This window comes from Colletotrichum acutatum (genome assembly GCF_030867785.1).
Source record: "Colletotrichum acutatum strain CBS 112980 chromosome Unknown BDZ83scaffold_185, whole genome shotgun sequence".
In the NCBI taxonomy this organism is placed as follows: Eukaryota; Fungi; Ascomycota; class Sordariomycetes; order Glomerellales; family Glomerellaceae; genus Colletotrichum; species Colletotrichum acutatum.
The window spans coordinates 49,251-63,379 of NW_026849179.1; the positions used below are offsets into that span (position 1 = coordinate 49,251).

At 44.6% G+C, this 14,129-nt stretch overlaps 4 protein-coding genes across 4 annotated transcripts; 2 read left to right on the plus strand and 2 right to left on the minus strand.

The window, feature by feature from the left end:
- The first annotated feature begins 394 nt into the window (after positions 1-394).
- Positions 395-1,968, plus strand: BDZ83DRAFT_641574 (Dip2/Utp12 family-domain-containing protein). The gene has a single exon (XM_060509565.1). It carries the CDS (start codon positions 561-563, stop codon positions 1,782-1,784), a length of 1,224 nt encoding a protein of 407 aa, XP_060358515.1. The 5' UTR covers positions 395-560; the 3' UTR covers positions 1,785-1,968.
- A 490-nt stretch (positions 1,969-2,458) lies between these two features.
- On the plus strand, positions 2,459-3,594 carry BDZ83DRAFT_145767 (feruloyl esterase B). The gene has a single exon (XM_060501303.1). The coding sequence runs from the start codon at positions 2,549-2,551 to the stop codon at positions 3,512-3,514; it is 966 nt and encodes a 321-aa protein (XP_060358516.1). The 5' UTR covers positions 2,459-2,548; the 3' UTR covers positions 3,515-3,594.
- A 565-nt stretch (positions 3,595-4,159) lies between these two features.
- BDZ83DRAFT_797356 (uncharacterized protein) lies at positions 4,160-6,962 on the minus strand (the record flags this gene model as incomplete). The annotated part of the gene is made up of 2 exons (XM_060515888.1): positions 6,610-6,962; positions 4,160-4,674 (listed from the first exon to the last, which is right to left on the minus strand). The coding sequence occupies exons 1-2, from the start codon at positions 6,956-6,958 to the stop codon at positions 4,160-4,162; spliced, it is 864 nt and encodes a 287-aa protein (XP_060358517.1). The 5' UTR covers positions 6,959-6,962.
- Positions 6,963-7,494: 532 nt separating this feature from the next.
- On the minus strand, positions 7,495-9,145 carry BDZ83DRAFT_745243 (uncharacterized protein; the record flags this gene model as incomplete). Its single annotated transcript, XM_060513183.1, has 3 exons — positions 8,927-9,145; positions 7,754-8,876; positions 7,495-7,538 (listed from the first exon to the last, which is right to left on the minus strand). Exons 1-3 carry the CDS (start codon positions 9,110-9,112, stop codon positions 7,495-7,497), a joined length of 1,353 nt encoding a protein of 450 aa, XP_060358518.1. The 5' UTR covers positions 9,113-9,145.
- Between the last annotated feature and the right edge of the window lie 4,984 nt (positions 9,146-14,129).

Consider the following 14,129-nt stretch of genomic DNA (forward strand, 5'->3'; position numbering starts at 1 on the left):
AGATCCTAGCTTGCGCACTGTCGCGTCGCCGCTTGCTTGACTCAACCTGGAACTTGCGTCGATTTACTAGGTGTTCGAGTTTAGGCAAACTGCGTATGGCCCAGGTGCAGACAAATATTTGAGTCCAGATGCTGTAAACGGACGGTCCTTCAGAATCAACAGTGATCCCATCGCTTCTATTAGTGTTTGTGATTTATGCAGGTGCACCTGTCGACCTCAACCTCAACCACGATGAATAGGAAAGATCCTCCACTTACATAAGCAAGCAGCTGGCTTTGGAGGTATCGCGGCGAAAGGTCTTTCCGAATGCCGAGAATCTCAAGACGGGACCCGACATCAACCTACAATGGGGGCAGCCCCACCTCACCTCATTATGTCAGCGAGACCCCCCGCGGGCGGTCATGTACATCCAGCCAGAAAAAAAAATTGGTTGGCGGCAGAAAAAAAAGTTCAAGCAGGTCTGTCGCTGCTGGAGGAGAGGAACTCGATCACGACTTTTCCCACCTTTTTTTCTTCCACCACCCGATTCCCTCGAGATACTCCCCCCAAAACCCGTCACCATGTCATCAAGGCGGAGATCTTCCGGCAAATTCACGGCACCGGTCGTCAAGTCGACCCCAAAGGCTTCCAAGACCACAATTGACGAGAGCAGAGCCGCCGTCTCTGCGACAGACTCTCTGCAGGCCGCACTCAAGAGCAACGCCAACGAAGCGATTGAGATTTCTTCCGGCGAGGAGAGCGATGAGGATGTTTCAGACGAGGAAATGGAAGGTGCCGAGGTCGAGACCGGCAACGCAAAGGAAGCCTTGAATGGCACCGCCACAGAAGAAACCACCACGACACAAACCAAGGCCGATGCGGAGGCCGGCGGCGCAGAGGAGGAAGAAGAGGCAGGATCGCCCACCTTTGGCGAGCTGATCCGCGGCACGATCGATGTCCCCGCCATGCTCGCGCAACAAGACGACGCCAGCAGCAAGGCCCTCGTTTCGCAGTCATCAAGAAAGGGCCTCGAGCCCGTGTCGCTATCCTCTCTGAGCACCGTCCTCACCCAGGCGCTCAAGACCGACGACACAGACCTCCTCGAGAACTGCCTGCAGACCAGCCAGCCCGAAGGCATCAAGCAGACGATTGAGCGCCTCGACAGCAGCCTCGCCGGCGTCCTCCTCACCAAGCTCTCTGCCCGCTTCCACAGACGGCCCGGTCGCGCGGGCAGCCTCATGGACTGGGTCAAGTGGACGCTCATCGTACACGGCGGCGCGTTGGCGGTCCAGCCCAAGGCCTTGGAGCGGTTAGTCGCGCTACAAAAGGTCCTCAGCGAGCGCTCGCGCGGTCTGCCGAGCCTGCTCGCCCTCAAGGGCAAGCTGGACATGCTGCACGCGCAAATGGAGCTCAGGAACGGACGGCCACGTAGGGGTGACGCCGCGAGACAGCTCGAAGATGCGGATGACGAGGACGACGATGAGGAGGAGGGCGCCATCTACGTCGAGGGCGAGGAGGATGCTGAGGCGGTGTTGAACGGCGCAAGGAATGCGCTCCTGGGAATTGACGACGATGACGACGAGGTCCCTGCTGCCAACGGCTTCGTCGGCGACTCGGACGACGAAGATGACGAGGAGGAGGTTGCTGCGGCGGAGGACGAGAGTTCGGGCGAGGAGGTTGTTGACGAGGACGAGGTCGACCACGATGATGTCGAAGATTCGGATGAGGACGATGACAGCGACGCGGAGGCGGCACCGCCGACAAAGGTTCAGAAAACTGCTTCTTCGTTCGCCAAGAGAAAATAAGGGCAAGAGTCGGTCTTCACGGGGCGTAGAGAATGGTGGGGTAGAAACGGCACATAGACTTGGCTTGGCCGACAATTGACATGATATTGTGCAATAGGGCAGAGATTGCGTCGTCCGGAGTTCTTGGTCAATCAAAATCGATGGGTATTTGGCATACAGTAGCTCGTTATGGTGAATCCGGTGATGTCTCCTAAACTGGTCGAGTGAGAGAGTCCTTGAGATGTGAGATTCAAACGTGCCATTGAGCCTCCCGTATCATTCGTATTCTAATCCTCAAAAGATGAGAGCTGCCAACTATTTAGACTGTTAGGATTGTAAGGATCGCCATTGAGTGAGAGTCAGAAGACATCGCGAGCAGAAGCCGTATTCTCGGACTTCTCGCACCGACGAGACCCGGCTCACCGGCTCACTACGGCTCCACATTCCCGCTTTGGGAAACGGAGCCACGAACCTCCATGGTCCATCTCCACCGACGATCTCCTCTACAACACCATCCCCGCCAACCACGCGCAAGAGATGCAACCTCAATCAATCTCCAAGTCAATTGAACCAGTGAAAATGCAGCACCACGAAGGGACATCATATGCTACCTCTTCCTCTACCCGTATGCCCGGTATCGCGGGGGTGGCCCGGTAGCTCCTCTAAAAAGCACATAAGAAGCAGCTCTGATCCCACTTCAGGAACAATACCTGCTCGTTCTCTTGGCATCTTTCCCCAAATCGCATTCGTTCAAGACAACCTCTCCCCAAGCCACGACCTCGACAATGCGCCCCAATCTAGCCTGGGCAACAGCCCTCCTCCCAACCCTCACAACCGCCGCCTCCCTCCAACACATCACAACCGACTTCGGCCCCAACCCCACGAACGTCTCCTTCTACCTCTACGTTCCCGACTCCCTCATCCCCAACGCGCCACTCCTCGTCTTCCCCCACTGGTGCCACGGTAACGCGACAGACGCCTTCAACTACAAGCCCTGGCGCCCCTTGGCAGACACCCTCGGCTTCGTCACGATATACCCCTCCACGCCCCACACCGCAGACTACTGCTGGGACGTCTCCTCGCCGCAGACGCTCTCCCACGACGCCGGCGGCGATTCTCTAGGTATCGTAAACATGGTCCGCTGGACCCTCCAAAACTACGATGTTGATCCAGACCGCGTCTTCGTTACGGGCGTGAGTTCCGGCGCCATGATGACAAACGTCCTCGTCGGGGCGTACCCCGACGTCTTTGCGGCGGGTTCGGCGTTCGCGGGCGTGCCGTTTGGGTGTTATGCTGCGGATGGGTTCGCTGTGTGGTCTGACGACTGCGCGAGCGGACGGATCACGCACACCGGGGAGGAGTGGGCTGCTATTGTCGAGGCTGCGTATCCGGGGTACGTCGGGCCGAGGCCGAAGCTGCAGGTTCTGCATGGGGACGTGGATAATGTGCTGAATGTGACGAATTTCTACGAGGAGATCAAGATGTGGACTACGGTACTGGGGACGGGGGCCACGCCGACGGAGGTTGTGGAAGATGATCCCGTTGCAGGGTGGACGAAGAGTGTATATGGGACGAAGGGGCTATTTGAGGCGTTTTTGGCTCATGGGATTGATCATAATATTCCGGATCAGGCGGATGAGGTTATCAGGTTCTTTGATTTGGATTGTGTTGGGGAGAGTTGCTTTTCGCGCAAGTCGTTGCCTGTACCCGGGGCTTGCGCCAAGAGACGGCGCTCATCAAAGGCTTACTAGGCCTACCTTGGATATCTTGGAAATGGATGGGCGAGTAATTACCATCCAAGAAGTATTGAGCTTGAAACCTTAAAGTGCTGTTTGAATACATACTATGTGTACTTCATTGATGGTTTATGCAAACAGTTGCCTTAAATAATTAGCATTGGCAACTGAAGTCTACCCTACACGGCTGCGGCCTTCCCAGAGACGAAGTCAGCTTGATACTAGAGGCTACTGGTCTATCCATACCTAAAGTACGATGCACAGATAAAGCATGGGGCTTATCTAAGTCAATAAGCAAAAAGAGTTCACCCCCCCCCCCCCCCCGGTGCTGAATTGGGGGCTACATCTCTTGGTGCTCATACTGGGATTCGAACTCGGGCACTCGTTAAGCCTGTCGTCGAGTAGGCTGGTTGGTGTATAATTGATTGTTGACCATGAACCACTCCACCATCCAGCCAGTTTGACCTGACCCATCGACCTAGAAGGGCGCCTGCTGGCTGGTGACGGGAATGGGATTGAAGGGACCTATATGGCCTTCTCAAGGCAAGTTCAGGAAGGTATGCACTCGCCTCTTCACCCAGCCTGACCGTATTTCATGGAAGATGAGAATATTCTCGAGCATCTATCACATTGACTACCTGCCTACCTTAGGTAAGATATTCACCAACAGACACCAGACTGTGTATGCCCGAAACTCTTAACATCATTCCAAGCCGGCGCCTTCTTCGTCTCATTCAGCACAACCATGGCACAATGCTTCGCATGTTCCCACGCATGTACAACCATATCCGCCTTTGTCCCCAAATTCAGCGCCGCAGCAGCCTGCAGCAAGAGATACATGCAATGCGTCATGTGGTGCCCAACCGTCGTCCAAGCCGGCGTCAAGATCTCAAACTCATTCAGCTCGTCGTCGGAAATCTCCGCCCCCGGCTTCCCGTCATCGTCCCTGTAGAAATGAAAGGTCGGCTCCTCATCGTTGCCACCCAGGGCTTCAAAGACGGCCTGCCTGGCGTGCTCGAAATCTTGCGTGCAGGCTGGCGGCATCCATCTGTTGTGCAGCTTGTTGAAGGCGCAGCCTCTGCGTTTGGCTTCGAGTGTCGAGTTGCCGCACCAGAAGTGCCCTTGGGCGACTTCGGCTTCTTTCATCCATTGCAGGACGTTGTCTTCGCCTTCTTCTGGTTGGGGGTAGTCTTGTCGACTTGGGTTTGGGGCTGAGAGCGGGAGCCAGGACAGGAGCAAGGCTAGTAGGAGCAGTGCTGTGGTACAACGCCATCTCCAAAGGGAGACTTTGCTTCTTCTTGACTCTTGCGCCCATGCATCTCCTGTATCCCCTTTTTCGTCTGAGTCATCTAGTGGTATATACTGTAGGTTTCCAGACGACCACCATCGGCGTTTCTTAGTCGTGGTTTGGATGCTCTTCGGCCGCCCCTGCCCTTCGGGGGATCTTCGTCGATGCGCCTCTCCACGTGAAGGTGATTCATCCATCATAACACAACCCAACGGGTTATTGCTTCTGTTGGGTGGGTTCCGCTTTAGCTGCCTCACATACGACAACTGTGTGGTCTAAGATTTGAGACTTGGTTCGTATTTCTCTGGAGAAAGCTCTCAGTTATCACAATTCTCTGAGGTAAGGTCGTCTGAAAGTTGACAATCTCTACATATGATAAGTATCTTAATACCTAGGTGGGCTATTATCACGTTGAACTGTTATTGTTCGTTCGATTAACTCTCGGTCCGAAGATTCTTAGTGGCCAATTCGGACCGCAGCTCTCCACTCAGGCTAAGTTGGTACCCACGCGGTTGTCAGAATAAATGGCACACTTCGGTAACTATCTACTTTTTCTAGCCAAATTCATAAATTCTCTTCTAATTTAACTTTAGCTTATATACTCTATAATGATGACTAAAGGGTCTTTGTTAACTCTTGATATATGAAATATTTTTAAAACATTTTAATTTACTATTTTAAACCTGATTTTGCTGTGCTAATGCTCCGAGGTGCTTGTATATGTGCCGCTTTTTCTGACAACCGGGTGATACCCCAGAGTTGAGATAGTCTTATGCACGGTTCAGGGATCAGGCGCGTCAGCGACAGCAAGTCGTTAACTCCGGGATGATGCAATACTTCTGGATCTCTTATCAATAACTTCTGCCAACAATCGTGCTCTACTGCTCTTCGTCCAATATAGGCCGCTCTTTCGCCAGTGATCACCATGTCACCCCTCACAGTGTTCCATTTGAATTCCCATTCTCCATGGTTTCGCGCCGACAGCTGCGCAACCGTTTGAGCAACGTGCTTCACAGGCATCATCGCCGGCCATGCTTGACAAAACGACAATGGAATCCCGCCGGCGAAGTCGATCGACAAGGGGATGCGTTACCTGCGCGCGATCGAAGGTCAAGTGCTCAGAGGATCGGCCTACATGCCAGCGATGTAGTCGCCTACAGCGACACTGTCAGTGGCGCGGAGACCATGTTCCCCTTCAAGAGCGAAGGCGTGGGTTTGGCCCTGTCAAATCTCGCCTTCAGTACGTGCTTCCTCCAATCTTACCGTCGAAGGGCATTTCCAAAAACACTGTTCAGGATATGGTAGTTAGGGGCGAAAGTCCCCTTGATTGGGGAGGGAGTCCCTCAACGATGCCAGTGAAAGAAAACAATTCGACGACTACGACTGATCCGGTCTTAAACCACACAGCGCACTTTGACGAACGCATGGCCTTGGATGTCATATTTAATCAGAACACAGCGGCGTCACCTCAAGCACTACTGAGCACTCGACACATACCATCCCGGTGCTCGATTCTTTTTGGCCCCTTGGAGCAGGACGCTCTCTATTTCTTCGAGAACGTCTTCTCAAAGTGTAGTCCCAAGACCTTCTTGTGGTCAAAGCTGGCCATCCTGCTTCATCATGCCTACGATGACGCCACGGTCATGCACTTGCTGCTGGCTTCATGCCTTAGTACCGTTGCCCGGAATCACCCGGACCGTACGGTGTTGACCACGGCCAAGTCTCATTTCACAATGGGAACCAACAGATTTGTCGACGGAATGCAAGAGCCGATATGTGATCATGCAAAGACTTTGATGGCCTTTTGGCTGTTGCAACTCACGTACCGTGCGATCTGGGACGATAAATGTCGTCGGGCTATGAAGAAGCTGAGCTCTGCCGTAGCAGACTACGTCCGCAAGCATCATTTTCTGAACCTCTTGGATTCCGGGGAGAGAACCCCTTGGGATCTTTCTGGCGGTACGTCTCCTGGAACGGAGTCCAGCGTCGACTTGCTGTCTTTTCATTTGCCAATACTCCCGAACAAAAGTCTCGTCGCGAGTCTGCTGCTCTTCATAGCGTACGAGGACCTGGACTCTGAATCTTGCGGCATTGGAGGCGATATTTCTCGTCTGATACTTTCCGGCGATGACACATCGCGCTCCCTGTTTGCCTGTTCTCGGAATGTCCATGCTGATTACTTCGGGTCGTTGTATCCCTGCGAAGAGTTGACGGATGATGTAGAGCGATCGAAGCCCCTGGAGCTTCACTTTTTCGCAAACATTTGTCTCGATCGATTGCATCGAGTGCAAGCATCTGGTACTGACGAAGACCAGCTGAATGGCATAGTGACCATGCTACATCGTCTACGAGAGGTAAGAAAATAGTCTTTCCTATATCACTTTACATCTTGCAGACCCCATGTTGGCCTGGCCAATAACAACAGCTGACTTCCGGGGGGTTGAAAAGGAATATTCGGCCATATTCCGCTTGGCAGAAGCCCCCAATCCAGCCGATGCAAAGTTGATCACAGGATCCTACAGCATCGTGTCCCATTTCCATGCTGTCCTCGTTAGTGTCCTAGTTGCTATGGCTTCTGCTTCGTCATCCGAATCGATTCAACGAGATCTTGCCGCCGCCAAAGACGATCTCCTCCGGGTGATTTTCCGGATGGTTACACAGAAGGCAGATAGACCGTTCATGTGGCGGAACCAATGGGCAGTCTTCATCATGGCGAGACAAACAGACGACGCAATTCATCGGGATTGGTTGCTACAAAAGCTTGGTAATAGCAGCTATGCTATGTTAATCAAGGAAGGCAGAGAACGGAGTCTCGATTTGCTGGCCTAGCCATCAAACAACTATGGCTCAAACTCCGTTGCCACAAGAGCATAGTTTCTTGACAGGTGTGCTGATTTGAGAGGAGTCCTTCGTGATAAGAGATATCTCCTCCTCGAGGGAAATCTTCAGCCTCCTCTTCGTCACACTCTCTTGGAACTCGCGTTGAACCTTGAATGCAATCTCATCGTCGGTCAAGACAGCCCATGCGGACCTTGCTAAAGCCTTGGCAATGATAAGAGTTCGTTCGTGTGCTGATTCGGCTCCGGCAGCTTCCGTGAAGCCGGCAGTGTGATTACTCTGGCCTTCCTTAGCCTCAATCCCGTAAATGGGATGGATGACAGGAACAACACAGCCAACATTCCCTTGGTCGGTGGCCCCAGAGATGACCTCCTTCGTGTCCACGTCGCACCACATGGGGATGCCCAAATCTGCCGCAGCCTCGGCAAACACCAGAGAAAGCTGCTTGTTCGGGCGCAAGGGCGCATAGAATACATCATAGTCGACCTGCATCTCGCAGCCTGTGGCAATGGCGCCAGCGCGGTAATTTGCAACGACGCGGTCTCGCAGCTCCTTGGTTTTCTCAATGGTCGGCGCACGCACGGTGTAGTCAACAGCTGCAAAGTCGGGAATGATGTTGCTCTTGACGCCGGCATCAGTGAAAATGCCGTGGACGGTGGAGTCCTTTGTCATCTGCTGCCTCATCATGCTGACGCCGTTGTAGCCGAGGACAGCAGCGTCGAGGGCATTCACGCCCTCCCAAGGCGAGGCAGCAGCGTGTGCAGCCTTGCCCTTGAACTTAATTCTGAAGCTGGTGGCGGAAACATGATTGACAAACACGTCACCGTGTCTCCCCTCGTTGCCGTAGGTGAACAATGGAGCTGGGTGGGCCATCACGCAGGCCGCGACACCGTCATATGCTCCTTTGCCGACTAACATTCCCTTTCCGCAACCACCTTCCTCGGCCGGAGTACCTAGAAGTTTCACACGTCCAGGTTGGCCGGACGCCTTCAGAGCGGCGACTGTAGCGATGAAACCCGCCAGAGATGCGGTTGCGATGAGATTGTGGCCGCAGGCGTGGCCGATCTCAGGGAGTGCGTCGTACTCGGCGTTGAAGACGACGAGACGGCCGCCTTCCCCGTATTCTGCCTCCAGAGATGTAGGAATGCCGTATGCGCGAGGGGTGACTTTGAAGCCAAGCTTCTTCAGCACTTCGACGAGAGCATCGTGCGCGTAGAATTCCTCGTAATTGAGTTCAGGATGGTGAAAGATCTACAATGCCAAAGCTAGAGTCAGCTAGGATGTAAACATTTACGATCAACTTTGTGCTGACGTCCCTTGGCGGGACACAAACGGCGGTCATTGTGACTACCCACATCTAAGTCGACGTCTCTCAACAAAGTTTTGGCATTGCTGATGGCCTTCTCCATCGCATCAGCAATCTCTGGGGCAAGGGTGACCATGTTAGGGACGAATTGAGATATAAAAGGATTGATGCGAATGTTCATATTGGCTTGGTAGAAAGGAGATAAAATGATGCTCTCAGCCGTTTGTTGAACAGGTCAGGGCTCACAACTTGGAAATGCAGAGGAAAGGCCATCTTTAAATAGAAGCTCAGATCTCCCCAGCACAGAAATGCTCTGTGCCTTGGTGGCCTTGGTTCCTTCTCATACGTATGGATGATGGAACATGATTGCGACATGTTGCGCCCAGATTGTCGTCGGATTTCAATCTAAACTCCAAACAAGAGGTTGTTAATGACTGGTCAGAATTGCCGACGAAGATAATCGTTGACTCCACATCGCTCCCCGGGGGGATTGTGGTATGATAGCCCAGTAGCATTCCTTTGTCTCCAACAACCCCGAAGATTCGCGCCCGCGCGGCTTCAAGCGGATATTCTGAGTAAAGGAGTTATCTGATTTCTGCTGCTGAGCAGAAAATGATGCAATGACAAAGAAGCAAAGGGACACAGTGTAAGTCATTACATACATAGAGTTCGCACGCGCAGAGACAGTGCATAGGATCTTGCATATTAGGCTTCAAATACAATGTAAAGCTTCTCGCTGAGTATGTTTACTTGATTGATTTGCGTTAACGTAAAAATTGAGACTTTGTTTCCATAGATAAGAGAGAATCTCGAAAACGCCAATGCCATGCAGAAAATGAAGGCTACGCCAACCGGTTCTTCGTGGTAATGTCTTGAACCCATCAGTTTCATGACTGCTGTTGGGATCCGCCAACTTTGCCGGGGACCGGTGGGAGCGGCTTCGTCAGGCGTCGAGGACGCCGACTGCCGTCATCTTCGCCTGCGCTATATTGTGGCCCTGGAAAATAACCTCGACCATAGGCATAGCCTCCAGCTCTGATGTCTCTCTGCTGGTCCTCGAGAGCCACGACATTGCTAACATAATCGTTGTACCTATACATAGTGGCTTCCTCTCTAGCCCTGGCTCTCTGCCTGCCCCAGAGGACAAGTATGAGGAAGACGAATACTATGGCTACTAGAGAGATTCCGGCTATTGGACCTGGGTGTATGTGGGTCTTGTAATCATCGCCGATTTCTCGTTTGACACGGTATCTCGATGTGTTTGAGGCGACATAAGCTACTCGAATTGCAAATGCCTCTAGGTATTAAGAGTCTAGCCTACGTAAGTCTACGTTAAGGGGATTTTAATATATAGAATCTAAGCTAAAGAGTAGAGGTTTTTAGAGCGGAGGTTCTATAGAGGTTCTATAAAAGAAAAGCGTTTAAATAAAACCTCTATAAAAATAGCGTAATAAGCCGCAGTAATATCTAGGCTAAGGCTTAGATTTATTAATTAAATCTAGTTTATAATATGTACCCTTTTACTTTATTTTTAAAATAAATCTATTATTAATCCGTTTTTTAATTATAAATACCCCGGGTAATTAACTACTTTATTTTAATTTATTAATTAACTACTTATAGTCCTTTTTATTAATTTTTATTAAGCCCCCCCCTTTTATAAAAAGCTTCCTCTTTTTAACCTTTATATAACGATTTATAAATACTCTAATCTATTTATTTCTACGCTTCTATTATTTAAATTTTATTAATTTATTATAAAAATTTAATTTTTAATAAGCCCGCCGTCCCCGCTATCGTTTTTTATATATATAATCTTTTTTTTATACTCGCGCGCTTATATATATTTAAAAACCCTTTTTTAATTTAAAAAATAATTAAATAAATATTTTATATACTATTACTACTATATTTTTTATATGTTATTATTCTATAACTTTTTAGCTTTTTATCCGTTATTAATATTTTAATAGTTCGTTTTTATTAACTAGCCCGCTACTACTATTACGCTTATTAAGCCTATTACTTTATTTAATAATAAAGGTAGTATAAATAATAAAGAGTTAAAGTTTAGTTTTAACTCCGGACTATTATCTAATTATTTTTTTAAAAACGAGTTAAACGTTTAAATAATATATTAAACCTACGTAGTATATCCGTTTTTTATTTATAAAATCCGTTAACTTTATATTTAGTTAATATTTAATAAAAAAGGTAAAAGAAAAAAGAAAAAAAAGGAAAAAAAAAAAGAGTATAAATTTAAAAAGGCTCCTATACCGGGCACCCTATATAAGGTCCCCTATTTCTTTTATATATAGGTACTAATTAAAAATAGCGATACCCTAGCTAGCGTTAGTTATTATAATTACTTTTATATACTAAGCTGCTATTATTTACCTGTTTATAAATTATTAATTTATTATAAAGCTAAAGGTATTATTCGCTATACTACTTATATTAATAATAAAGCTAACTACTATTATAACTTTATATATTTACCGCTATTATTTTTTATTTACTTTATAATTACTAACTTATTATTTTTAGCTTAACGATATTATTAAAGCTATTTAAATAAAGTTCTTTTAAGTAGTCGAAGAGTATTACTAGTTATTAACCCCTATTACGGGCGACCCCGCTTTTAAGGCCGTTATATATTTATTTAATATTCGTTATTTATATATTATTAACCGTTTTTTTTTTATTATTAATATAAGGACTTTATAAATACCTTTAGCTATTTATATATTGCCGCTATTACCTAGACTAAAGTTAAAAATAAAAAGGCCCGCGCCCGCTATAATACCCGCGCTATAACCACTTCCCTCGTTATTAAAACGCCCGCCCCCTATATAACCCCCGCTACCGCCCTTATTACTACCCTTATCGCTAAGGGTATAGCCTTTTTTATTATAAAAGAGGCCCGTATTATTAACGAGTATTATTAAGCCCTTATTTCTTTTTATATTATTATAAATACTTTTTTTATACTCTCTTTTTTTATAATTAATCCGTTTTTAAGCCGCGGCTCGTTATTAACCTCCTTTTATTTAAATTAAAAAAGATAGCCGGCCCTCGGTTTTTAAACTTTAAACGGCCCCTTTTTACGTTTATAATATTATTATTAATTTTATATTATACTTTGCGGGACTAAATAATCTTTTAACTTACGGGCCTTAATTTAATTACTTTTTTATTTTTTATTTAATACCCGTTTTTTTATTATTATTATAATTTATATAATTATTATAGGCTTTTAATATTTTTTAATTTTATTTTAGTAATTCGGGTTATTATTAAACTTTTTAACGGGCCTATAATATAGTTCGAACTTTTTTAGGGCGTCTATTAAACGGAGTAAAAATAGGGGTTTTTATATTAGCTCTTAATAGCTTTTTTATTTAATAAAGACTTCTTTTTACTATTTATAACTTATACGCTTTTATTATATTATAAATACTTTTTTAATTAATTAATAGTCCCCGTTATTTTTTTTAATTAGAGGGGGCCTTTTATTTATTTACTATTAGCCTAGTAAAAGGTCGTTCGTTATATACCGTAATATATTAATATAGAAATAAAAGTAAATATTACTAAATACGTTAAGCTATATAACGGTAGGTTTCGTAACTTCGACTATTTTATATTTATAATATAATTAATTTAACTTTTTATTAAATCTAGGGGACTTATAATTATTTATATATAACTATACTTTATTATTAATTTCGAAGCGCTCTATTAATACTCTTTATTTATTAACTAAGCGCTCTATCCGTTCTTATAAAGCGGCTATAATAGCCTAGGCGAACTTCGTTATTTTTATAAATTTTTATATTATAAAATCGGCTTTTATTTTTTATTTATTTACTATTTTTAATACGCTTTTTTAAATCCTTAGGGGCTCGACGTTATATTTATATTTTATAAAAAAAAGTAAGAGCTCTATTATTAAAGCTATTTAGTTATTAAAGTTTAATTAAGTAGTTAATAGCTAGTCCTTTTAGTTATTTTAAATATATACGATTATATATTATAAAATTATTTTAATCTTTTAATTAAATTATTTAGTTAACCCGTCGGTTTATAAATAAAAAGCGGTATTTAAGTACTACTTTATTTTTACTTTTATATAAAATCGGTACTAGAACTTATTAATTTAATTACTATTACGATTATTTATAATAAACCGAGGTATTTTATAAAATTAAAAGTAATAGTTAATAAAGCGGTCTACGTAGGCCTTTATTTCTATAGATATTATTAGTTTAAAAGTAATAGACTTTACGAGGTAGTTAATTATTATTTATAAAAACCGGGCGCCGCTTTTTAATAATAAAGGGAAGTTAATAATAAAGTCTATTACTAGGTCGCTTTTTATTTATTTTAATACTACGAGAGGCTATAAAAGGCTACGTTTAGCTTATTATTATATAGTACTCTTTTATAAATATTATAGTTTTAAATAAACCTTTTTATTACGCTAAACTAGCCTAATTAATAGAACTATTTAAATAGGATAGCTACGGTAGCGTTTCTATTAAGGTAGTTCGTTATTAAAATCTATAATAGTACTAAATTATTTTTATTTAGAGTGTATTATCTTATAATCTAAGTCTTTATATTTAGGACCTATAATTCTTTTATTAAATTAGTTTTAAAAGTATATTAATATTATATTTTATAATTTATAATTAAAGCTAATTTAAAGGGGAGCGCCCTAGCTCTATTTAATACTACTTTATATATTTTAAAATATTATTTATCCTTTATTTTATTTTATTTTATTATTATTAAAGCTCTATTTTTTATAAAAATATCTTTTAAATAGCTCGGGTACTTTTATAATTTTAATTTAATAAATTACTAATTATTAACTAAGTAAAGTTAGGAATTATTTAAATAATCTTTCCTTTTTTTTTTTTTTTTAACCGGTTAAGCGTTTTATTTACGTTTAAAAAGCGTATTTAGGATAGTTAATAAACGGCCTAAGTAGTACTTAATTTTAAAATAATATTATAAAAGTTATTTTACTTAACGGCTCTAATACTTAGTTAGCTTTTATTTTTATATAAAATACTTTAACTCTTTATAATCTATAATAACTTTAAATTTATAAAAGCTCTATAGCTCCGCATTCTATATATTTAAATAGGAATATATAAAAGCTTTTATTATAAATTAAGTAAGTTTTTATT

Excerpts from the sequence above, each read along its gene's own strand:
- BDZ83DRAFT_641574 (XM_060509565.1), top strand. The coding sequence starts at position 561 with ATGTCATCAAGGCGGAGATCTTCCGGCAAATTCACGGCACCGGTCGTC.
- BDZ83DRAFT_145767 (XM_060501303.1), top strand. The coding sequence starts at position 2,549 with ATGCGCCCCAATCTAGCCTGGGCAACAGCCCTCCTCCCAACCCTCACA.